A 23,778-nucleotide genomic window follows, 5' to 3' on the forward strand; every position below is an offset into this window, starting at 1 on the left:
AAATGTACAATGTTCTCATCTACCCTGTTTCCTTCATTCCTCAAAATTCTTCCAGCCTTAGAGCCTTTGGTGTATGCATCAGAACCCTTGGCACTTTGCAGATGCTCTCTGCCTTGCCTTCACCTACAGCCACAAGGGTAGCAACTCTCTCCATTCAGTCTTTGACCAGGACCTTGGAGAACATGATAGCACCTCCCTTTGGATTCCCGATATAGACCTTTTGCTTTAGCCTCACTGTGACGTGGGGTCCCCGCAGAACTCACTTGGCAGTCACAATTTCAACAGCCTGCAAGTGCAGAGGAGTTAAGTGCCCATGGGGCCACCCTTGACCAATGGTGGACCTTTGGCTGGCGGATAAATGCTTCTTCCTTTCGTCCCTTGGGCAGACAGTTTTGAGAAGCATTCCAGAAGTTTCCTCAGAAGATCCTGCAGAATCAACTAGCAGTTAGCCCATGGCCAATTTGGCAGTGCATCCTTACGTGGCTTTCCTCTACACTGTTTTACTCCTTTGCATTTCCTATGCCCTGGGATCATTTCCCAAATATGTGAGTTGCATGTAAACTTTTGTCTCTGGATTGTTGTTTTTTTTTTTTTAGGATCCAGGCTAAGACGATTGGTACCCAGAATGGCCCTCTAATGCAGACCCTCAGGATAGGAGTGGAGGGCTGGTCTACTCACCAGTCATGCCAATCACCCTGTTGCTGTTTGTAGTAGTCATGTGACTCCCCCCATCCCCAAAGATGACCATCTCTGGAACTTGTGAATATGTTTACCTTATTTGGCAGAAGCAAATGTCATTAAGAACCTTGAGATGGGGAGATTACTCTAGGTTGTCTGGATAGGCTCACCCTACTCATGTAGGCCGTTAAAGGCAGAAAACTTTTCTGGGCTGTGATCAGAGGGAGATGTGATATAGAGAAATGGTCAGAGAGATGCAACATTGCTGACTTTGCAGATGGGAGCAACCCAGGACCACAAACCAAGGAATGTGGACAAGGAATTTGACAATTCTTCATCAGAGTCCAAGCCTTGATAAGAAGAGATTGGGATACTGGGGCATGAGTTAGTAACCGCAGTGTAGATGAACCTGAAAATGTTGGGAACGAGAGTCTGCTTACATGGGACTTGCAGGAGCAGCTGTTCTTCCTTGCCTGGAGCCCCAGCCAAGGTCTCTGGTCAGGCGGATGCCTGCAAGATGATGCATGACCGCCTTGAGAGCATCTTCCAATACCCTTATTATTCTCTAAACCCAGAACCAGGTCAGGCCTCAACACAGCTTCAACACAGCCTGAGAGACATATACAGCATCTGTGTGGGAGGAAATAGCTCCCGGGAGGGAATCGGGCTAATATGTGTTATCAGGAACCAGGGCAAAATGTGTTCAAGTGGATCTTGAAGATGGGCCAGGGGTGGAGGTTGAGGGAAGACTATCAGGTGGGATAAGGGAGAGCCAATCATCATGCGAGCACTCACCCATGACTTCGAGTGAAGAACTCATAAGCTGGTCCTAATATGCAGCTGGAATGGCTGTGGAGGCTTGGACGTGAGTGTGGCCTGAAGCAAATGAGGCAGAGCTGGCACAGTGTTAAGGAAAACGTAAGGAAGTTCTAGGAGATGCGAATATTAGAATGGATTCATTGAGACTGAAGAACCACGTATGTACATTCCCCAGGAGGACATTGCCTTCCCTGAGACAATAAAGAATGTTCTGGGGAGGGACGTACCAGCACCTGTGTAAAAGGTCAGTGATGGCTACACACTGCCGTCACTGGGAGTGGGAAATGGCTGCCATGGAGCCAGGAATGCTATGATCAGCGGGGATGAGAGGATTCCAGAATGGGAGAGGCCATGTGCTATTACTTACAGGTCAGAAGTGAGGGGGACGTAATAAGTTGGACAGTCTGGCTGGTGTGGAAATCAAGAAGCCTTGATCTGCAGAGCTTTGTGACAAAAGTTAATAGTTCACAGAGTGACAGCTGGCTACAGTGTTACCTGCCTTGTATGACCAAAAAAAAAAAAAAAAAAGAAAAGAAAGAGGCAAGCTGGTGAGGAGAGGCCGATGTAGCCTGTCACGAGGAAATCATGGTCCCAGAGCTAAGTTACTTTAAGACCCAGTGTGCAGTGGCTGGAAGGCCAGCTCTTGAGAAACCCTGTGGGCACTAGTGTATTCGGTATACATGCCCAGAATTTTTAAGGACTGTTGGCTAAAAAGGCCAAACTGCAATGGATACAATAGATACCAGGGAATCCAAGCCATGTTGGTAAACCACAAGCAATCACAGGAGGAAAGGCAGATATCAGTATTACCATCCAAACTCAGTTTCACTATTAAAAAAATTTCAAGACACAAAGGTAATGGGCTCCATCAAAGCCTCCTTTAACTCATCTGTCAGACTTCTAAAAAGAGCAGGCAGGCAGGTAAGAGAGGATGATGGCTGTTCTCTCTTGCAGCCCCCACGCAGGACATGGCATCCTCACTGGAAGCCTCTGGCCCAGACAGGCAGCTGTTGCTTTGGAAAATGCATTCCTTTCCATTCCCATCAGAAAGGAGGATCAAAGCAGTGCATGGGCCGGGGAGATGGTCTCATTTACTCTAGGCAATTGTCACTCTCTGGCTCTATGTCACAATATCGTCTGAAGGAGCTTAATTATCTTGACAATCTGCAGACCATCAGGCTAACCCACTGTATTGTGACAGGGCGCTAGGTGGGCTTAGCATCAGAAAGTGGCAAGAACTGAGATGCCCTAGTGAGACTTATGTGTGCCAGGGCATGGGTGATAAACCCCCTGAAGAATCAGGCCCTGTTACATTGACGAAGTATTTAGAGGACCAATGACCCGGGACACGCCTACACATTCCTTCTATGGTAAAGGACAGTTGCATCTTTTACCCCATAGTGTGAGCCAGAGGCACAGGCTTTAGTAGGACTCTCTGGGTTTTGGAAGTACATATATTGTACTTAGTATATTCTTCCAATTCTACCCATTTGTCATGGCTGCCAGTTTCCAGTAAATCAAACACACACACACACACACACACAACCCAGGTTCAGGCTATGACTGTGAGGAATACTGTGTGGGGTCCCCAGCAATCCCACTGGAAGGCTACAGCACAGCCCTGTAGGGTCCTGGAGTGAGGTCATGCCTTTCACAAAAGAAACTGTTCAGGCTCCTGGTGTGCTATGGGGCCCTCACAGAGACTGAGCACCTGATTATGGGACACAAAGAGACAAAGCAAATGGAGCCATCTCGTCATGTGCTGGGTGACTAGCAGATCCACGGAGTCGTGAATTCAGATGGCATAGCAGGGATTCACCGTACTGGAATTGACATCTACTCAGGATATTGATTTGCTTTTCCTGCTTGCAGCACACCCTCTAACACAATCATGCTCTGATGTAGAGAATATCTGATCCATTTTCATGGTATCCCTCATGGCATTTCCTCAAAGACTTTTGTGGCAAAGGCAACGGGCACCTGGCCATGGGATATACCCCTCTCACTATATACCTCCACACCTGAAGCAGCCAGCATAAATGGGACAATGAAGTAGTTCGGCCACGGCACTGGCTCTATAGGACAGTATCTTGCAAGGTTGAGGTTGGATCCTGACAGTCTCCAGGATTCGGTACTAGCACTTTAACGATGGCTGATGGCTATGTGTCCCCTGTTGTCAAAATACACAAGCCTGGTGGGGTGCCTGGCTGGCTCAGTGGAGCATGAGACTCTTGATGTCAGGGTTGTAAGTTTGAGCCCCACATTGGGGGTAGAGATTATTTAAAAAGAAAATATTAAAAAAACAACAACATAGGCCTGGGAATCAACAGGTAGAAGTAGGGTAGCCTTCTCTCACATCACAATCAGTGACCCACTTGCAGAATTTGTACTTCTCTTTCCTACCACCCAGGCTCAGCTAGATTCGAGGTCTGGCTTCCCAAGGGCAGGGGATACTTTCACCAGGGGACCCAGTGAAGGTCCAGTGAACTGGAATCCATGACTACCACATGGTCACTTTAAGGTCTCTGTGCCAGTTGACAAGCAGGCAAAGGAAGGAGCTATTATACTGTGGAGATGATTGATCCTGATTACCATAAAGGGATAAAGAGGAGAACGTCGGAACCCAGGCGGTTCACTGGTGTGTACCCTTGGGGCCTCATGATACCAGTGAACAGGCAGTTGCAGCAACCACGGCCTGACAAGGACAAGGCAACTAAAGGTTCAAGTCCTTTCTTTCTTTCTTTTTCTTTCTTTCTTTCTTTCTTTCTTTCTTTCTTTCAGATTAAAAAAAAGTAATCTTTACACTAAATGTGGGGCTCAAACTCACAACCCCAAGATCAAGAGTCGCATGCTCCACCTACTTAACCACCCAGGCGCCCCTAGAGGCTCAAATCTTTGATGATAAAGATTACACCATACTACCCAATCTAGACCATCTGAAATGCTAGCTAAAGGTGAGGGAAATTTAGAATGGGTGATGGAGGAGGGAGGGATGAGTCCAGTCCTAGCCTTGGGACCAGCTGCAGTAATGACTGCGGCTCTGTAGTCTTCAAAGCATGGTCCCTAAAGGCATCAGCATCACCTAGGAACTTGTCAGAAAAGCAGGTTCTGAATTTCTCCAGATACACTGAATCAGAACTCTGGGGGTGGGTTCTCAGGGTCTGTTTTAACAAGGCCTCCGGGAGACTCTGATGCACTGGAACCGAGAAGCACTGTTGTAACTTGTCCTGCGAATCCTCCTGCATGGAGTAGGGATGCAGCCATGACTTGGATTTAACAGAGGGCAGGTCAGAGCAGAGCCTGGGGTGGGTTGTGTTTGACAGCAACTATGCGCCCCATCAGATCCTTCCGGCCATGCCGATCTTTCCAACCACGCTTCTCCCTCCAGCCACTGAGGCAGGGACCGTTTCCATGCAAGTCTGAACAGCCTTACGCAGGTCTTACCTGACTGGGACTTGTCTCGGGCCACCTCCAGGGCTTCTCTTATATTAAGGCGTGGGAAGTACCAAGAACCCATCTGGCACTCACACATCATAATCTGCAAATGTTCTTCCAAAGCATGATGCAGGGGTACTTATACACATCATAATCTGGGGATGGAGGGCAGGCGACAGCATGGGACCACCCTTGACCAGTGGTGAACAGGAGGTGATAGGTAAATGTTTTCCCCATTTGTGCCCTAGGCAGCCACCTGAGATGCATTCCCTAAGGCCCCTCAGAGCATCTGCAGGACTGAGTGCCGACCACCCAGAGCACTGGCCTATTTGTGTTGGCTTTTCCTGTTTCTCTCCCCTGCCTTTCACCCCTCTCCAGGATCATTTCCCAATTTCCTATTCTGAGTCTCTGTCCTAGGCTCTGTTTGGGAGGAACCCAGCCTAGAACCCCTACATGCCTGGGATGTTCTCGGCCTGCTTTCCAAAAGTCACTGCAGCTTCCTATTCAGATCTCAGACTGTCTGTTCTGAGTAGCCTTTCCTAACGGTCCCATCCAAGGTAGCAAACCTCTCATACCATATCACCTTATTTGAATTCTCTTTGTCAGTGCCTTTGTCAGGCACTAGAATATCCTGCACAGGAGGGGAAGGGCCGGGCCTATGTCACTCTTTGCTCTTTCCTCAGCACCTTTAACAGTTCCTGGCACGAGGTAGGCACTGCAGAAATATTTCTTGCTTAAAAAAATGAATGGCTGCTAGAGTTTAAGAACCAGAGAGCAAATCTAGACTTTTCTGTGGGGGAGGGGAAATGCAGATCTTAAATTTAAATTTATTTAAAAATTACAAAAATGTCTCCACCCAAGTTGTCCATGAAAAAATTTAAAAGCAGCAACAGTGCTCTTGGTTAATTATCAGCAGTTTAACGCAATTTATAAAATTGAACAAAACTTAGATGTGTGTCTTATGCCTCTATAGACACGGGACCCTTTCTTTAGGTCCCTTTCTTTAGGGTCTGGTAGTATCATAATCGGGACACTTTCCAAAGCCTTTCTTCTTTGGACTCTGTGTAAAATGATCCGATAGACCCCTGTAATGGAGCTTCGGGCATCTCGTCCTTGGTTGTTTCGAATGTGCTCTTCTGTAATACCCAAGTGTTCTAAAGTGCTTTTGACCTCGTTTTCTTCTTCCTTGAGGGTGTTGGTTTCGGACAAATGTTTGGGATCCAGTTGAAAAGGTTCCAAAGGGGTGGGGTACGGCACCCCTTGCATCCACTCATTGCTCATGATGGAGTCGATGCCGTGCCTGTCAGTGGGCACGGGCTGAAGGACGCCACGGATGAGGCGGAGGCAGGGCTCGGACACATGTGGAGGCACACTGTACGTCCCCTCCAGGATGCTCTTCTTCAGCTTGGCCACGGTCTCTGCCCGAAATGGCATGGTGCCGGTCACCATGAAGTACAGAAGCACCCCCAAGGCCCAGATGTCCACATAAATGCCCACATAATGCTCGTCTCGGAAAAGCTCGGGCGCGGCATAGGGAGGTGACCCGCAGAACGTGTTGAGCATTTCGCCTTTTTTACTTACTGTGCTGAATCCAAAATCACCCACCTTCACACAAGTATTATTGGCATAAAATACGTTTTCTGCTTTCAGGTCTCTATGAATAATTTGGTTCTCATGCTGTGGAGGAAGACATAGGGAAAAGCTATCATTTTCAAGGAATAATAGTAAGGTAAGAAAATGTGTCAGTTGCTCTGAACAGTGAAGTGGTTGATGATGGGGTAATAACCAGTTCCAACGATGTCAACTCAGATATGCAAGCCTGGAGGGCTGCCCTGCCTTAACCTTTAGCCAACACAACACCCACACACCCCAAACAGACTAAAGATTCTATTCTTCTGTGGGGCAACAGTTGACATCTGTCCCATACACGTGACTCAGGAATTAGTGCCAGAACTGAAACCTGGGTCTTTGGAAACTGCATGCTCCCAAACACAGAGAAACAGTAATCTTTCATGTTTGAGGCCATGAACGAGTTTTTTGTCTGAGAGACTCCTGACTAGAGCCAACACCAAGATGGCTTTGTGGCATCCCCAACTTTTCAACCATGCTTGTTTGTGGGGGAGAATTCAGTAGAAGGGAGGAGGCTATATTCAGCAAGGTTCTAGCAGCAGGTCCCATTGAGAGTGGCAAGCGTGTACCCCACCCCGATTCTTGCGTTATGGATCCATACAGTCAACCTTGAAGATCCCTGACCTACTTAGTCCCAAAGCCTCTTGGGAGATGGTTTAATGTGACTTTGCTGAGCTTCCTGGTGTAAGAATCTTGGGCTTTGGAGCCTGATGCCTTGGTTAATTTTAGGTTCAATGATACCAGCTGTGTAATATGAGTGCTTCCCTTCCTTGTAAAACGAGATACCGAAAGCCACCTCATTAGATTGTTGTGAGGGTGGCACATGGCGTTGTAGCTGCAGTGCTCAGCAAAGTCCCACCACAGAGTGGACACACTCAGTGGAATCCGGATCTGTGTCCATGACTCACCGCCGGACAGCTGGGAGAAATGTCAGGGCATAGAGCTGCAGAGGCTGCAGTCTGAGTTCCCTTCTGCTCTCCCACCTGATTTCTTTTCCAAGTAGGATGTGGAAGACTCTTTTCCCATCTGTGCCATTGCTCACTGTGGGACTGGCTTACTGCTTGGCCCTGGGACAGTTCACCACAGCCTGGCGCCACCTAAACGTTTAGCTGGTGGAACCTCACATCTGAAACACCCCACCGCCATTATGGTTGGGCTCTTCTCCCTCACTCACTTTTTTTTCTTCCTCTTCTCCCTTCCAGTGCCTATCTCGGGTCCCTAGATCACTAACTTCCCTGCTAGTCATTTGTCCAGGAGGTCACGGATGCCAGCCTCCCCTCCACAGCTTCCAGAGGAATGAACTGGAAATAGCCTCTCAACTCACACAGACCCCGACAAGTGTCTCTTTTCTGCCAACTGTACTGAGACTGTACTGGGTAAAGTGGACAGCCCGGCCTCCTGTACTAATGGAGCCATAAAGACGGTGGCCAGGCCCACGTGTCAAGCTCCTCTGTGTGCGGGGGCAAAACGTCCAACAGTGGAGAGGGCACAGCAGAACCAGTTCTGGGTGGAGGTGGGGGGGGTGTGCTTTAGAGTCCAAATTTACCTAAGGAAATGATCGGATGACTAAAGTAAGAATGACATAAGTGTTAATCTGCTGAGCACAGAGGCAGCAAGAGCTGGAGGAATTCACCAAAGGCAAGAAGGATCGTATGAGCTGATGTGACACTGAAGAAAATTCCAGACAGAGACAAAACTGAGCGGAATCATGCAGGGTGGGTAGGATCTGGAATGTGAGACACGGTAAGAGGGAAGAGAGACACAAAGGCAGGTAGACAGGGCCATGAAGGAGCGCGGAGCCAGCTGTCTGGCGGTGGGAGGTGGGGGCAGAGAGTGTGATCTTGTCCAGACTCACAGAAGGGACTAGTGTCGCCTTTGCAGGACTAAAGCCTCCTGGGACGCTTGGATGGTGGCAAGGCGGAGCCCACGCTCCCACTGTGGGCAGCGTGGGAGCAGGACTCCATCCCTCACCCCCACTCACCATGTGCTTCACCGCAGACACAATCTGGGAGAAGATGAGCTTGCTTTCTGGCTCTGAGAGTTTCCCTTCGGTGCTAATTTTCCCAAAGAGCTCCCCGCCCCCTGCATACTCCATCACCAAGTGGAGCTTGGAGAGGGTCTCCACCACTTCATACAGACGGATGATGTTGGGATGGTGCAGTTTTTCCATGCTGGAAATTTCACGGGAGAGTAGCCTTTGGGTTTTCTGGTCCAGCTTGGTCTTGTCTAGGATCTTAATGGCCACCTTTTCTGGAAAAAAAAAAAAAAGTCAAACGATGTGCCAATGTTCATGGGCACATAGAAACTTAGACCTGAGAAACCTAGATGGGCCCCTTTGTTTTACGGGACACAGAGGTTAAATGGCTGTTCCCAAGCTCACAGAGCTCGCCAGCTGTGATGACAGACCCAGACAGGAGTTCCTTGAGCTCACAACAGCGCTCATCCCTGGAATCAGTGTGAGTCGTCCACACACAGGCTTTGATACAATTCCTGCCTTCTGAGGAAGGTTTAGTTTCATGATCTCGAACTAGTTTTCTGGCTTAAGTTAAAACTTCTTTGCTTAGCCCAGAAAGCCCCTCCTCATCAGACCCAACCCACCTCTTCTGTTTCACCCTGCATCCCTCCTGTCCACACCCCCCACAGCCCAGACCCACGCACAACTTTAGTCCAGCTATTCTCTGAAAAGGAACTGAATATCCATGCCTGGGGCCCCTTCTCTGCTGGATCATTTCCTCTACTTGGCTTGTCACTGCTTCCCTGTTCTTAGGTAACTCCAGATCACCCTTCAGGGCTAGCCTCAGAACGAGCCTCTCCCAGGACCTTGGTCCCGCGTATTCTCTGTATGATAATCTCAGCATACCGGCCTATAGATGCTGATTTCTTGTCCGTCTCCCCCTCCACCCCTTTCCCCCAAAGGCTACATTTTATCTGACTTCGGCAGCACGAGGCACATAATGTAACAGTACAGGCCACACTGGCACTCGGTGTGTGCGGAGGGTCAGGGTGTGGCGTAAGGGTTCTCTGGTATGGTGGTTCTGGACTGCAGTTTGCTATTATGTATCGAGAGCCTTAAGAATGGCTGCCTGCTTTGAGCCAGCCATTTTGCTTTTGGTGATTAACCTTAAAGAAATACCCTGACACGTGCACCAGATGCCATGGGCAAGAAGACTTCTGTGACACTGGGAACAGCACCCAGCGAGAGAGGTGGGTAAAGTGAAGTGTGGTCCATCCATTGCGATAATGGTATACCATGTAGCTGTCAAATTAATGACGCTGATCTTTATTAATTGACACAAAGTGATATTCAATATAGAACAAGTAAGAAAAAAATACAAATACACGTGCATAGAAAAAAGTCTGGCAAGTTATTCACCACAATGTTTAGAATAGTTATTTTATTAAGAGGGAGATCATGGGTGGTTTTCCTTTAAATTTTTTTAAACTTATCTGTATTCTCTAATTTTCCTGCAATTAATTATTCAATTAACATAAATTGTGCAATAAAAATGGTTAATGTTTGAGAATGATGAGTCTACTCCAAAGTAAAACAATTCATTTTTTTTTTTTTTTTGCTTCGAATTGGACCAAAGTTTTTATTAGGTAAGAAAGAAAGAATTTTTCAGGGGTGCCTGGGTGGCTCAGTCCATTAAGCGTCCAACTCTTAATCTCGGCTCAGGGCATGATCTCACGGATCATGGGATCAAGCCCTGCACCAGGCTCTGTGCTAATAGCAAGAAGGCTGCTTGGGACTCTCTCTCTTTCTCTCTCTCTCTCTCTCTCTCTCTCTCTCTCTCTCTCTCTGCCCCTCCCCAGCTTGTGCTGTCTCAAAAAGAAAAAGAGAGAGAGAGAGAGAAAGAAAGATAAAAAGAAAGAAAATTTCCAGGCAAGTAAATGGGAAAACAGGACTGCAGGACCCCTGAAGACCCACAGCTGCTTTGAACAACTTTGGCACAATGGCTGTGGGCATGAAAATAGATGCCACTCATTAAAAATAGGAGTGATGTTTGTATATTAAAGTCAGTCCATAGGGCTTCTGGAATGGAAAGGGGCAGGTTCTCTGGTGTCTGATGTGACGCTTGCTCTGGTGGACGTAATTCTGGGGAGGAAGGAGGCGAGCCATGACGGAGCAGAACCCTTGGGGTTTTGTATCCCCTCGGTGGGCAATCAGCCCCAGGGATGCACCACCACTACCAACCGTCTGGGCCTTCTGTCTCCGCCACCCTCCACCCCCACCCTCTTTCCCCCCGCCCCCCACCCCGTCGTGTCTTTCCTACTGTAAGATCTGTTCACCTGCTTACCTGAAGCAGAGACTTTTGGTTTTGGGTAGCTTGTTAGGTGAGCTGTTATTTTAACGGCTAGAATAATGAGCCCCATCTCCGCCTCCACTCTTCCCTGATCGTGACCCTGATCCTGACCCAGACTCCTGTTAGGGTGTGTGTCCTCTTGACTGGCAGGGGCACGCTGTCGCCCACACTGGGGGTGCCCAAGAACCAGGTCATGGCGAGGTCAGCTGCTGTCACAAGCCTTCCTTGAGAACAATCCTTGTCTTATTTTTTTTATTTTTTATTTTTATTTTATTTTTTAAAGTTCATTTCTTTCTTTTGAGAGAGAGAGCAAGCAATGGAGGGGCAGAGAGAGAAAGGCAGAGAGAAAAGCCCAGGCAGGCTCTTCGAGGTCAGTGCAGAGCCCGGCGCAGGGCTCAATCCCATGAACTGTGAGATCATGACCTGAGATGAAATCAGGAGTTGGACGACGCTTCACTGACCTAGCCACCTAGGTGCCCCATTTTTTATTTTATTTTATATTTGAGTGGTTCTTGGCAAAGGCTGCCCTCGCAGGGCCTGGACCCGAGTAAGGCAGGAGAGGAGCTGCAAGGCGGAGGCCTTTCTTAACCTCTGTTAAGGTGTTCTCACTCCTCTCCACCTGTTTACTCGGTGTTAAATCAGACTATCGCCATGCCTCCTAACATCAGTGGTGATCATAGAAAACATGGAAAGGTCTCTGGTATTCTGGATAGTCACTAAGCAGTAGAAACTGCCCTTCCACGAAGAGAGAGGTCTCCAAATCCACTCTTTCAACAAGCGTTCAGTGAGTACGGACACAACGCTCCAGGCAGTGGGAAGACGTGTCCCTGCAGCCCAGTAAGGGACAGAGACTTTTAAAAAGCCCGTGTTACAAGTGCGGCTCATGTGAGGAAGGGGTGCAGGTAGGAGCACGGAAAGGCCTCCCTGGGAAAGGACACTTGAGAGCCGTGACCGAGAGGTGAGGAGGGAGGAATGGCCTGTGTGCCCACAGAGGGGCACCGTGTGTGCTCAAGGACTTGAGCGAGCCCACTGTGCTGGGCACAGAAAATGAGAGGAGCCCAGTGGGCACACAGGATCAGAAAATCCAGGGCTTTGGAGGCTGCCTTAGGAAAGGCAGACTTTACCTGTAGGCCAGTGGGAAGGCCGTCCACGGTTTTAGGGGGAGGGACAATCTCACTTCTGTGTCTGAATGAGCACTCAGGCAGCACTGAGGCAAATGGATAGAAGAGAATGGGCCTGAGAGCAGGCTGGCAAGTTGGGAGGTGATTACAGCAATTCCAGAGAGAGGACTCTCTTGGTGCTGGCAGGAGGGGATGAGGGAGAGAGAGAAAGAGAGAGACTAGACACATTAAAAAATTTTTTTTGATGTTTATTTATTGTTGAGACAAAGAGAGACAGAACATAAATGGGGGAGGGTAGAGAGAGAGAAGGAGACACAGAATCAGGAGCAGGCTCCAGGCTCTGAGTTGTTAGCACAGAGCCCGACATGAGGCTTGAATCCACAAACCATGAGATCATGACCTGAGCCGAAGTCAGACGCTTGACCGACTGAGCCACCCAGGCGCCCCGAGACAGTAGCCCCCCCTTTCTCCAAGGCTAGTCAAGAGTCTGACATAGGTCCCATGGAGTGGGCAACACATTCCCGAAACTAGGACTTGCGGACTGAATATCTTGCGAGGCCAGGGTGGTGATGGGGTGGTGGGGGTGCGGGGCGAGCTTACATAAAGCAATCCGGAACAGCAGGGGACCGTGGTGTCTTGAGGACATGCCCCCATGCAAAATCAACTCCAGACAGTTGTCACTGTTTGCAACGTAGACTTGGTGTTGTCACATCAGAGTCTTTCAAGAGAAGTCAGACATCTGAATTTTTATGCAAATGTTCCAATCGCTAAGTGTCAGCAATTAATTCACATTTTTAAAACAAGAGTGAACCAGGCAGAATATATCCACAGGACCAAAGGGACAAGGGGAGAAAATGGATATTAGAATGCAGAGTGTTGGGTAGAACCATTTGCCATGAGAGGATCTAAGATCTTCTTCACAGACACACAGCCAGCGGCTGGGAGAACGGGTGTCAGGCCTCCCTGTCCTTCCTTTGATCTCCTGGGAGAAACCAAAGCCAACTGGGACCCAGAGAAGTAAGGAGACATGACGTGGTCAGGGGCAGAGAGCAGAATGGGGGCCGGAGAGTGGATCAGGAGTGGCAGGTGGAAGATGCTGGGCCAGCAGGCTTGCAGGGTCAGGGTGTGGGAGGTGATGTGGGCATAGAGCAAGGGTCTGTGCCCCTAATCTGGGGGTCAGGAAGATTTGTAGTGCTTTCCCTGGAATCTAAGTATTAGCTAGAGGAAAGTAGTGGAGAGGCAATGAGGGAAGCTTCTAGTGGTAGGGATGTGTAGGAAAGAAGATCTTAAAGCAGGAAAGGCCCTGATACCTTAGGGTATTGGTGTATGCACCTTCTGATTGGCTTTTTTTATCCATGAAATATTTTTGAACACTATTCTGGGTTCACCCAGAGGAAAAGTCCTTCCTATGACATAATGACCCCACATGATCTGGTTGCTGTGGTCCCCAGGCCTCATCCCTCTGGCCCTTCCTCGAGTACTATAGACACACTCCCTCCTTAGGCTTGCTCCTGACCCGACCTGCATGACCGCTCCTCCCCCACATCTGTGGGTAGCAACCTTATTTCTTTCAGGCCAGTGATCACCCCCTCAGTAAGCCTGCCCCTACCAACTTATTTAAAATGTGGCCTTCTCTGTTCCATATATATACATATATATATATATATATATATATATACATTTTAAATGTATATATAATCATGGAAATTAAAAGGATATCGTGACAAATAAATATAAATGGAAATCCTTTTTTATAAGTTTACTTACTTATTTTGAGAGAGAGAGAGGGAGAGGAGGGAAAGAGCAGAGAGAGAGAGGGAAAGAGAGAGAATCCCAAGCAGGCTCTGTGCTGTCAACGCAGAGCCCAATGTGGAGCTCGAACCCATGAACCGTGAGGCCATGACCTGAGCCAAAATTAAGAGTCACTTAACTGACTGAGCCACACAGGTGCCCCTGGAAATTCTAATATTGCCTTCCCTTATCCAATAAATCATCTCGGGCACCCCCTAGGGAATGTGTACTTACTTTGGAGGCCTCTTGGGGTCAGCAATGACCCCCAATTTGCTAAGACCAATGGTTATTTCTTATGCTTTATCCCTTCTCCTCGAAACACCTTGATACCTAGTTTCTAGGGCACTTCCTCTCTTTTGTTTATTACTGCAGCATAGCTGACATACAATGTCACATATCTTAGTTTCTGGCATACAACATAGTGATCCAAGGGGCACACCCAATGCTCACCTCAGTAAGCCCTCCCCGTCTGTCACCACACAACGTTACTGCACTATTATCGTCCATCTTGCCAGGGCTGTGCTTTTCATCTCCGTGACTTACTTATTTTATAACTGGAAGCTTGTACCTCTTAATTCCCTTTGTCTATTTTACCCATCCCCCCACCCTCCTTGCCTCTGACAACCACCAGTTTATTCTCTATATTTAAGAGTCTGCCTGTTGGTTTTGTTTTTTAGATTCTACCTGTAAGTGAAATCACAGGGTGTCTGTCTTTTCTCCTGCCTCTTCTATGTCTAAACCTCCTTCTCTGTGTCCTTTTCATCTTGAGGGCCTCTGAATGTTGGCTACCTGGAGGCGTAGTCCTTGGACTCTCTCCCTGCAATCACTTGTTTAGGGATTCCAGATGCAGAAGCACGTCTGCCTGCATGATCTCTCTGCTTAGTTGTCTTAGTTTGGGTTCTGCCTGCAGCAGAACCTGAGGCAGCAATGTGGTTGCGAGTAGTTTATGAAGGAGATAACCCCAGGAAACACAGGTAGAAGAATGAGGAACCGAGATGGGAAAGGAAAGATGGCCAGTAAATGTTGTGTTACGAAGCAAGTTACCGTCAGTCCTGCTGAGTTACTGTGCCTCGAGATCATGAGAAGAGCTGGGGTATTTATATATCAACGGCTGCCAGTAATTGGTTGTTGGCTACTCCTGGGGGATGTAAATTCCCCTCTATTTCTGGCCTCCCATGCATGTGGGAAGAGCAGGCTCCAGCAGCTAGGGAAAGTCCAGAGGCAGAGAGATAGAGAGACTGGCCTGTGAAGGTTAGGCTTGCATGCACTGAAGTGGTGAGGTTCTAGGAGACGTGGGCAAGGCCCCGCCGTGTGTGTGTAAGAGATGCGTGACAAATATGTACGACCGAACATATTTAGTACTGTGTCTACATCTCCCCCATCCCAGACGTGCTCCTCCTACAGTCTTCCCCGTTTCAGTAAACGGAAACTCTATTCTTACACTTGTCAGGACCAAAACCTTTGAGGATTTCACTCTTCTCTTACACTCTACTTAGAATCTGTCAGCAGATCCCTCCTAGATACAGCCAGAACCCAGCCACTTCTCAGCACCCCATGGCCACCGTCCTGCTCCAAGCCACCACTAATCTCTTGCCTGGATAACTACAGTAGGCGCCTAACTGATCTCTCCTTTTCTGCCTTTGACTTCTCGCAGTCTATTTTCAACAGAGCAGCCAGGGCGATCCTATTAAAGCATAAGCCAGATCGTGTCACTTCACGGCTCCCTCAAAGGGCTCCGGTTTCACTCAGAGGAAAAGCCAGAGTCCTTCCTATGACATAATGACCCCACATGATCTGGTCGCTGCTGTCCCCAGCCTCATCCCTCTGGCCCTTCCTTAGGCTCACTACCCCACCACATGACCGCTCCTCCCCCACCTCTGTGGGCAGTGACCTTATTTCTTTCAGGTCGGTGATCACCCCCTCAGCAAGGTTGACCCTGCCAACTTATTTAAAATGTGGCCTCCTCTGTTCCCTCTCCCCCTTGCTTGATGTCCTTCCTATCACTTACCACTATGTAACATAATGAATATTTTCCTGACTTATTTTTGTCTGTCTCTCCCCAGAAGAACATAAGTGCCATAGCACAGAGTTCGTTTTCTATTTTGTTCGTTGCAGATGTCTTTGGAATGAATGCTCTGGTCTAACCTCACAAGAACCCAGGGTGAAGAATATCATCGCAGAGTCAACTCTGTTTGGCACTTTGCTTTTTCATTGACTATTCTGTTCCATGCACCTTCCACGTTACAATAGACTCTTCATTAATCCTGATTTTCAATGGCTGTGTAACCTTCTATCCAGTGTATATGCTCTACTTTACCGGACCATTGTTATATTTTTGGATCACATAAGGGATTTCTAGTCCTTTGCATTATAAATAACATCCTCAATGAGCATTTTTTGGTTAGTGTATTTCTGATATTGGACCTATTTAGGGTGGATTCATCAAAGCCGCTTTTAACCATTTTAAAAATAAGAAAACATGCTTTAGGGAGCCTGGGTGGCTCAGTCGGTTAAGCCTCTGACTTCGGCTCAGGTCAGATCTCACGTTTATGGGTTCAAGCCCCGTGTCGGGCTCTGTGCTGACAGCTCAGAGCCTGGAGCCTGCTTCCGGTTCTGTGTCTCCTTCTCTCTCTGCTCCTCTCCCTTTCATGCTCTGTCTCTCTCTGTATCAAAAATAAATAAAACATTAAAAGTTAAAAAAAAACATGCTTTAATTGCTGTTTTAATGAACGTGTTAGAGAGGAAGTATCACTTCTTTAAAATCCGTGAGCCTTCTCTATGAAGCTTTACTCTAGACTGTCCCCAGTCCTGTCTGCCAGGAGGTGACAGCAGAGAGGACCTACCAGACAATACTGCCATTCATTGCTCCAAAATCTCTTTCCTGTCACCACTGAGTTTTCATGAGAAGTTTTTTTACTAACTTAATTTACCAAATATTTGTTGAATGTTTACTCTTTATAACCCATGTGGGGAAACTTCTAAGGATCAAAACGATACAAGAGACTTACTACATCCAGGATTTGTTAAGCCCCAAATCTTTATTTCCCATTCCTATTTTCTTGGGCTCCAACGTCGCTGCTAGACTCCATGACCTTCGTGTTCCTCCAAAGCACTGCTTCCAAATCTTTCCTCTCAAATCCGCCTCTTTTTCTACAGTCACTACCCACTTCTAAGTCGTTAAACCTGGGGCCCTCAGGATCACCTTCAATACCTCTTTCACTTCCTGCTCTCATCTGTGCAACTGACCACAGGCTTTCCCAATATTCTGAACTATTTCTCAAAGGCATCCCCTTTTCTCCATCCTTTCTGTCACCTCTTTAGTTGAGATGGACGTCATCATTCATCCGGACTTTAGACTAATACTTGTTCTGACTTCCCTAACTCTTGTCATGCCCCAACTTCAACTTGCTTTCCTCTCTGAAAGCTGATCATATTAATCTCTTGTGCTAATTGCTTGCTTAAAGCTCTTTGGTGGCTCCCCAATACCTAAATGACAAAACCCAAGTGTACAAGAAGACTCTCCATGATCTAGTCCTGGCCTGCGTCACCCTCTGTACCCACCTTGCTGAATTCCTTTTAAATCTCCAAATGCTCCCCTCCCTGGCTCATGCCCCCATGCGCTTCATAAACCTCAGACCTACCGCAAGCCTGTCCCGGTCATGGCCCCTTCCTGCTGCCCTCGGCACAGCTGAACACACCCATTGCCTCACCCTGCAGGAGCACCGTCCAGTCCTATCCTGTCTCCGTTACCTACTGTGAGCTCCTAACAGCTACCACTGTTTCTTACTCATCTCTGTAAGGCCCAGAACAAAATATGGGTATGGAAGAGTTTATTGTATTTTTTAAAAGGGGGGGCATGAATAAACTGATAAGTAAATTGAGAGAGAAAAGAAGAAAGAGTTCTAGAAACGTGAGACTGGAGTCATACACCGGAAAACCAGGGAAGAAGAGGTCAGGAGGGGAAGCAGCAGAGAAAGGGACAGCACCTGTGGCCTCATTTACTTTTGTTTGTGACAACAGATGGAACATACAATATTCAGAAGCTGAGTGCATCATCTCTTTTGAGAAATTTTTAATCAGCTTAAAAGGGGACTCTTAGCTCTGTCCTATCAGCTTGCAAGACCCAAGGGAATCTGAGCTGTTAGCTATAAAAATAAACTCTAGCCAACAGGGGTCCCTTCTGGAGCCTTCCTTCTAGAGATCCGGAACAGCAGGTGTCCTTTGAAAACGACTGTCCTGGGAGCTGCCACTGAAACCCTCCACTCTCCTGGGAATGGCCTCCACTGTCTTATCCAGGCGGTCCCTATTTCCTAGAAAACCCGATGACGATTCGGGGCAGCCAGCTTCGATGGGGACCACACTGCTACAACCACTCCGCGACGCACAACCCGATGGGGCCGGCCAATGGGGCGGCTGCCTGAAATTCCCAGCGAGGCTTTAGAAGCCACTTGGCCGATAAATCTCCTTCCTCCCACGGAGATTTAGATTTGGGAGATTTGCTTTTCTCTTTCCTTTCCAGTCAGCTTGGGGTGCCCAAATGTCCCTCCTCCTTTCCTCGGGCCAGGTCTTCTGGTCCCTGAGACTCTACTTCCCAGTACCTGAAACACCCTCCTCTTTCCCGAGCCCTCCCTGTCATTTGCATCTGGGGGCTCCCCGTGTCCCCCCCCCCCAAGCTCTCAGCTCCCTTCATTCTCCCCTTCCTGCTCCATCCTGACTGGGGGCCCACTGCAGGCAGAACTGCCCAAGAGAGCTGGGGCGCCGAGTCTGGACGATCCCATCCGAGGATGGGCCTCCCAGTGAGGCCCAGGATTTCCTTTTCTGTTGCTCAGTTACCTGCCATTACATTTTCTGTTGTTCAGACTTGCTTGGTGAGCTGATTTTTCCACTGCCTGTGCTTTTGACCTTTGTCCCTTCTTTTGCACATACATCCCTTTGCCAGAGGGTGACACTGAACCTTTGACAACAGGGCTGCTCTGTGGCAGGTCAGCACTGAGGAGAGCAGGTCAGTGAGGCCACTGAGGCACCCACTTGCACAGCAGGAAAATGCTGTGCTCTCTGAAACTCAAGGAACTAGAGTCAGTTAATTTTGTAACACAACAGACGAGAAGCCTTCAGCATTCGAGCAGGTCACCATATAAATACCAGTTGTTGTTACTTGTCTTTTCCTCTGCCCTCCACACTTAACAGCCTGTCTGCAGACTTAGGCGCTTGCTCCTGGCTTGTGCTGATTTCTCTGCTGAGCTGCTTATCGGCTCTACGGTGGATGTGCCCGTTGATTTGCTGTGCTCTCTCCTCTCAGAGATACTACTTTGGACCTCAGGTTCCACTGAGAGAGCCGTGGGACCTGAGCCCTAGAGGCTGTGACTGACCTGACGCAGGTGTGCCCTTGAACTCAGCGGTCATCGGTTAGTCAGTGAGCAATCACACTCTCTCTTCAAAATCTGAGCTGTCATGGAAGAAACTAGTGGTATGGAAATGGGTAATAAAGCTGGGACATTATGTAGATGTGGAACTGGCCACAACCATTCGTGGCTGTGAGTCTTCTGAAATCATGAAGAGAAAGCCACTCTGCAGAAGTATAAAGATGCAACACTTCCATCAAGGGAAGCAGAAATGAGCAACTGTGAGCCCCAGAGAAAGAAGAGAGAGTGTACTACCTTGAGACCCGGCTCTGCTCCCCTGCTGTGGGCCCCCAGAACCCCCCACCCTCTCCCCCTGTACACAATCCACCCCTCTCCGCATGAGCTAATCTGCTAGGCTTCTGTTCCATGAACCCAGCGACATGCGACTCGGCAGCTCTAAAGAACCTAGCCTTTTTTTTAAATCGGACTGGTAATAGCATTTGATGAATAGTTAGTGTGGCTCTGTCTAGCCCATTGTAGATATTCAATATTTTTAAATTTTATTCATGAAGAAATGGAGGCATAGGGACACCCAGGTGGCTCAGTCAGTTACATGTCCTACTCTCTTTTGGTTCAGGTCATGATCTCACGGTTTGTGAGACTGAGCCCCACATCGGCTCTGCACCGACAGCGAGGAGCCTGCTTGGGATTTTCTCTCTCCCTCTCGCTCTGCCCCTCTCCCTCTCACTCTGCCCCTCTCCCTCTCCCGCTCTCCCCAACCCCCAAGAAATAAACATTAAACAAATTGAGGCACAGAATGATAAAGTAACTTGTTCTGGGTCACACAGAAGTAAAAAGAACAGCACTTCCACCCAGGTCTCACTGAGTCCAAAGCTAGTGTCTTTCCACAATATTTACTGCATGCCTTTCTGCTACTTAACGGCACGGCTGTCACTTAGCCACTGCCTGAGCAGGGAGAAGGGCCAGTAGAAAGTAGGCTGTGACATGCAGGAGGGCTGGGTGAGGTCAGCATTTCCCAAAGTGGAGCGTGTAACGCTCATGGGCACGAAACGATTTTCGTGCATGGAAACCGCCTTAAATGGCACTGACGCACAGCAGAAAAACGCCATTCCTGCTCCAGTTATTCTTGAATTCTCCTAATTAAGGCAAAGAGAATGTCTCAGATTGGCTTTTGGAGTGTTTTTACCTTTTTGTTACTTGGGGTTTTCCTTTAAAACCTTTTGAAAGTTCCTAAGAGACTAAATTTTAAAAGTTCTCACCATACACATAAAAATCCTAACTATGTGAGGTGATGGGTATTTTAATAACCTTACTGTGGTAATCATTTTGCAATATATACTTAAATAATACAATCACTGTGATGTGTATCTTAACCTTACCCAATGTTATACGTCAATTATGTCTCAATAAAGCATGGCAAATGTGTAAATGATAAATCATTTCAATTTGCGTAATACCTGTTTTTGCCATTGTCTTCTATTCATAGCAAGTGACACTGATTTTTTTGTTACTTAAATACTACATTTCCTTTTGAAGTAAGTTTAAGTAAAAAACCAAGTTGTACCAATGATAGCTGCCTTTTATTGAGTGGCTACTATGTGCCATATACTTTGTGTATGTTATTTCTCATTTTCCCAGCAATTGTAAGGTAAGAATCATTATTTCCATTCTATGGCTGAGGCAACTAGGGACCAAAGAGAGAGTGCCTGGTAAGGGACTGAACCAGGACCAGAAACAAATTTATCTGATTCTGAATCCCTGTTCTTCCCACTGCCCCACTCTGCTTCCTCACCGCTAGAATCTAACACCTGCACCCACACTCAGGAGAAAGCTCCAAGCTGGCCCCATCTGGTGGCCTTTGCTCAGACTTTTGCCCCATGGCCTTTCCACTGCACTGGGCATGCTCTGCTTTCTGAGTTCCTCCCCTGTCTTGCCTTTACCCAACTTTTCTTCTCCCCTTCTAATCATGTCTTCTCTCTCAGTTTCTGGCTCCCATGTCTTACCTTTCCCTTTCATTCTTGTTCCAGACCACTGAAAAGCAACCTGTGCCCCCATTAGATTTGAGTTACAGCACTAGATCTACTTTTGTGGATAAAGTCAAGCACTGTCCCTGGCTGCTTTCGGTAAGGGAGGAAGATGAGGCTCACAGAAGTACTGTCATTGCCCAGGTAAGCAAGGTGAGTAGCCAAGATGTGAGGGTATGAACCCAGCTCCTTGGGCTCTGAGCAAGACAGAAGGGCACTTGGAGCTGCAGTGACTTGGGCCTGTGTGTTGGGGGGTGGGGCCAAAGATAGGGATGGAATTGAAGGTTGGAGAAGAAAGCAAGAGTCAACTCTATAGAAGAAAATAGCGACACTGGAGATATGGTAGCAGGCTGGGTCTATGGTGAGAAAATGTCAGTCCAGTACTCTCAGGAACAGGATAGAGTCCACGGGCTTTAGGAAGTTGGTAAATTATACCAAGTTACAAGCATTCTTTTCCTGCCTTACAACTCCCACTGATAATCTCTAGGCTTCAGCTAAGTTTCATGTGACCTGGGAGGAGTCTGCACCGGGCTGGCCAGCAAAGGGCTGCTGAGCTATCTGCATGGTTCTTCCCTGAAGCCAGAGAGGCAGCCCTGCCGGTCTGGGGCCCAGCGTGCCTGGAGCCAAGGAAACACGGGTCTTTGGTAGAGAGCAAGGAACCAAGCAACAGTGAGAATGAGACTCAAGAAGACTAAAGAAGACAAGGTCCTGCAATCAAAAGACTTTTCACCAAATATAACAAAAGGAGCAGCCTTAGGCAAGGAGGGAAGACCGAAAGCTTCCAGATACCGACAGTGGTGACCTGGGAGGCCTCTGGTGCCATTTGCATTGACACAAACAGAAGTGAGAAGTAAGGCCTTGGAATATTAGTTACCTGGGAACCAGCCCCCTCCTCCAGCCCCCACTTCTCTGAGGCCTGACTGGACACAGTTCCCTCCACACTGAGTGAGCTCACCTACATGGTACAGTGGGAGAGGTTTTAGAGTCAAAAATCTTCTGAACTGAAACTGCCAAAAACCACATTGAATTTCTTTGGATCTCAGTTTCCCTACCTCCAAACAGAAATAAAAATCCTGACCTCACACTGTACTGTGGAAATTAACTGAGGCAATAATGGAAGGTGTGCAGCACAGGGCTTGCGCCCAGTGGGGCTGCAGTAGGGTCGCTTCACCTGCTTCCCTGGCCATGGCCTCCTAACCCTGTCCCCAGCCTAGATCCCGCCACCACAGGAGATGATTCTGGAAGGTCAGATCCTACCTTTAGTTAGGGAGTGAATCCCCAGCTTGACTTGGGAAAAGTTCCCACTTCCAATTTCCCCCCGGATCCTGTAGAAGCCAATGCGCTTCCCCAGCATGATCTCTCTCACCACCTTCTCATCCTTGGACATGTCCTGGGTCAGCTTCTCGAAGGGTGTCAGCTGGCGGGGCTGGCCCTCCTCATCGTCCTTGCTGCACTCCGTCTGATCGCCACTTTCCACGCTATCCCGCCGCTCCCACCTGGCATAGTGGGGGTTCACCAGGCCGCCTCCATTCGCGCACACTGTGGTCATCGTCCACCACAGGCTCTACATCTCCATCTCGGCCAAGGGCGCCGATCGAAGGCAGGCTTGAAAAGCAGTGCCAAGGACCCAGGGAGCGGGAGATGGGAGTTGGGGCCTCCCACGGCCCCGTGTCTGTGACCACTGGCCTGCAGAGCAGGGCAGGCTCCTTGATGAGCAGCCCACTTCGTGGCTTCAGTCAGAGGAGGGCAGAGGCAAACGGGCCCAGCCAGGTCAGGGGCGGCCCCCCTCACTCACCACATCTCCCACCTTCCCTCACGTTGCACTTCCCAGTCTCTCTGTAACACATTCAGTTACCATAACCTGCTCAGGCTCCAGGAACTTTCTGGCCCACCATGCGGTCTGATGCTCTGTGGTAGGTGTCTGCGTCCCAGGATAAAGCCTCCAGTTTGCTATTTCCTTTGATGGCCGGAAAATCTTCCACTGTGGTGTGTAAGAGCCCCATGGAGGCCCCCAGGTCCCTGCTGCTGGCGTTCCCCTCTGACCTCCTTCATTTTGCACTTCTGCTGCGGGCCAGCCTCAGGGTCCCAGAGACCCAAAGACCTGGAACCCCGGAGAGAAGAAACTTGCAAATCAGCCTTCTGGTCACACGGGCTGCCAGAGAAGGATTAAATCCCTGCAATGTCACTTTAGCCGGCCTTTATTTAGATGAGCCTTCCTCTAAGCCGTGAGCTGTCTCAAAAATTTGGCAGGTGCGGATTCACCCTAAGAACAGAAAATGAGAAAATGTATTAGCCTACGCTAATGTACTATACAGGATTTATAACAAACATGAAACTGCCTTGTAAGCATTGATCTAAAAAAAAGCACTACACAAATTTCTGTTATGACTGTCAGTAGTAAATGCTTGATTATAGATGATTAGAAAGAAGAAAACATGCACACACACTCCTTAATCTTTTCTTTTTAGAAAAGCCCTCACAGCCTATAAATAGTTTTAGCAAAATTATTTTTCTGTTTCTTGATGTTTGGGAAAATACACATGTTGCCCTGAATTGCTTTAAAGCCAGACTTAAAATAATAATATGGTATTAATGATGATAAAGATTTCCTATT

General features: G+C 48.2%; 1 protein-coding gene across 1 annotated transcript; it reads right to left on the minus strand.

Annotated features, from left to right (window-relative positions):
* Positions 1-5,730: 5,730 nt before the first annotated feature.
* NIM1K (NIM1 serine/threonine protein kinase) lies at positions 5,731-23,423 on the minus strand. Its single transcript, XM_029940931.1, has 3 exons — positions 22,422-23,423; positions 8,543-8,811; positions 5,731-6,609 (listed from the first exon to the last, which is right to left on the minus strand). Exons 1-3 carry the CDS (start codon positions 22,711-22,713, stop codon positions 5,860-5,862), a joined length of 1,311 nt encoding a protein of 436 aa, XP_029796791.1. The 5' UTR covers positions 22,714-23,423; the 3' UTR covers positions 5,731-5,859.
* Between the last annotated feature and the right edge of the window lie 355 nt (positions 23,424-23,778).

The sequence above is a fragment of the Suricata suricatta genome, chromosome 6, assembly GCF_006229205.1.
Source record: "Suricata suricatta isolate VVHF042 chromosome 6, meerkat_22Aug2017_6uvM2_HiC, whole genome shotgun sequence".
In the NCBI taxonomy this organism is placed as follows: domain Eukaryota; kingdom Metazoa; phylum Chordata; class Mammalia; order Carnivora; family Herpestidae; genus Suricata; species Suricata suricatta.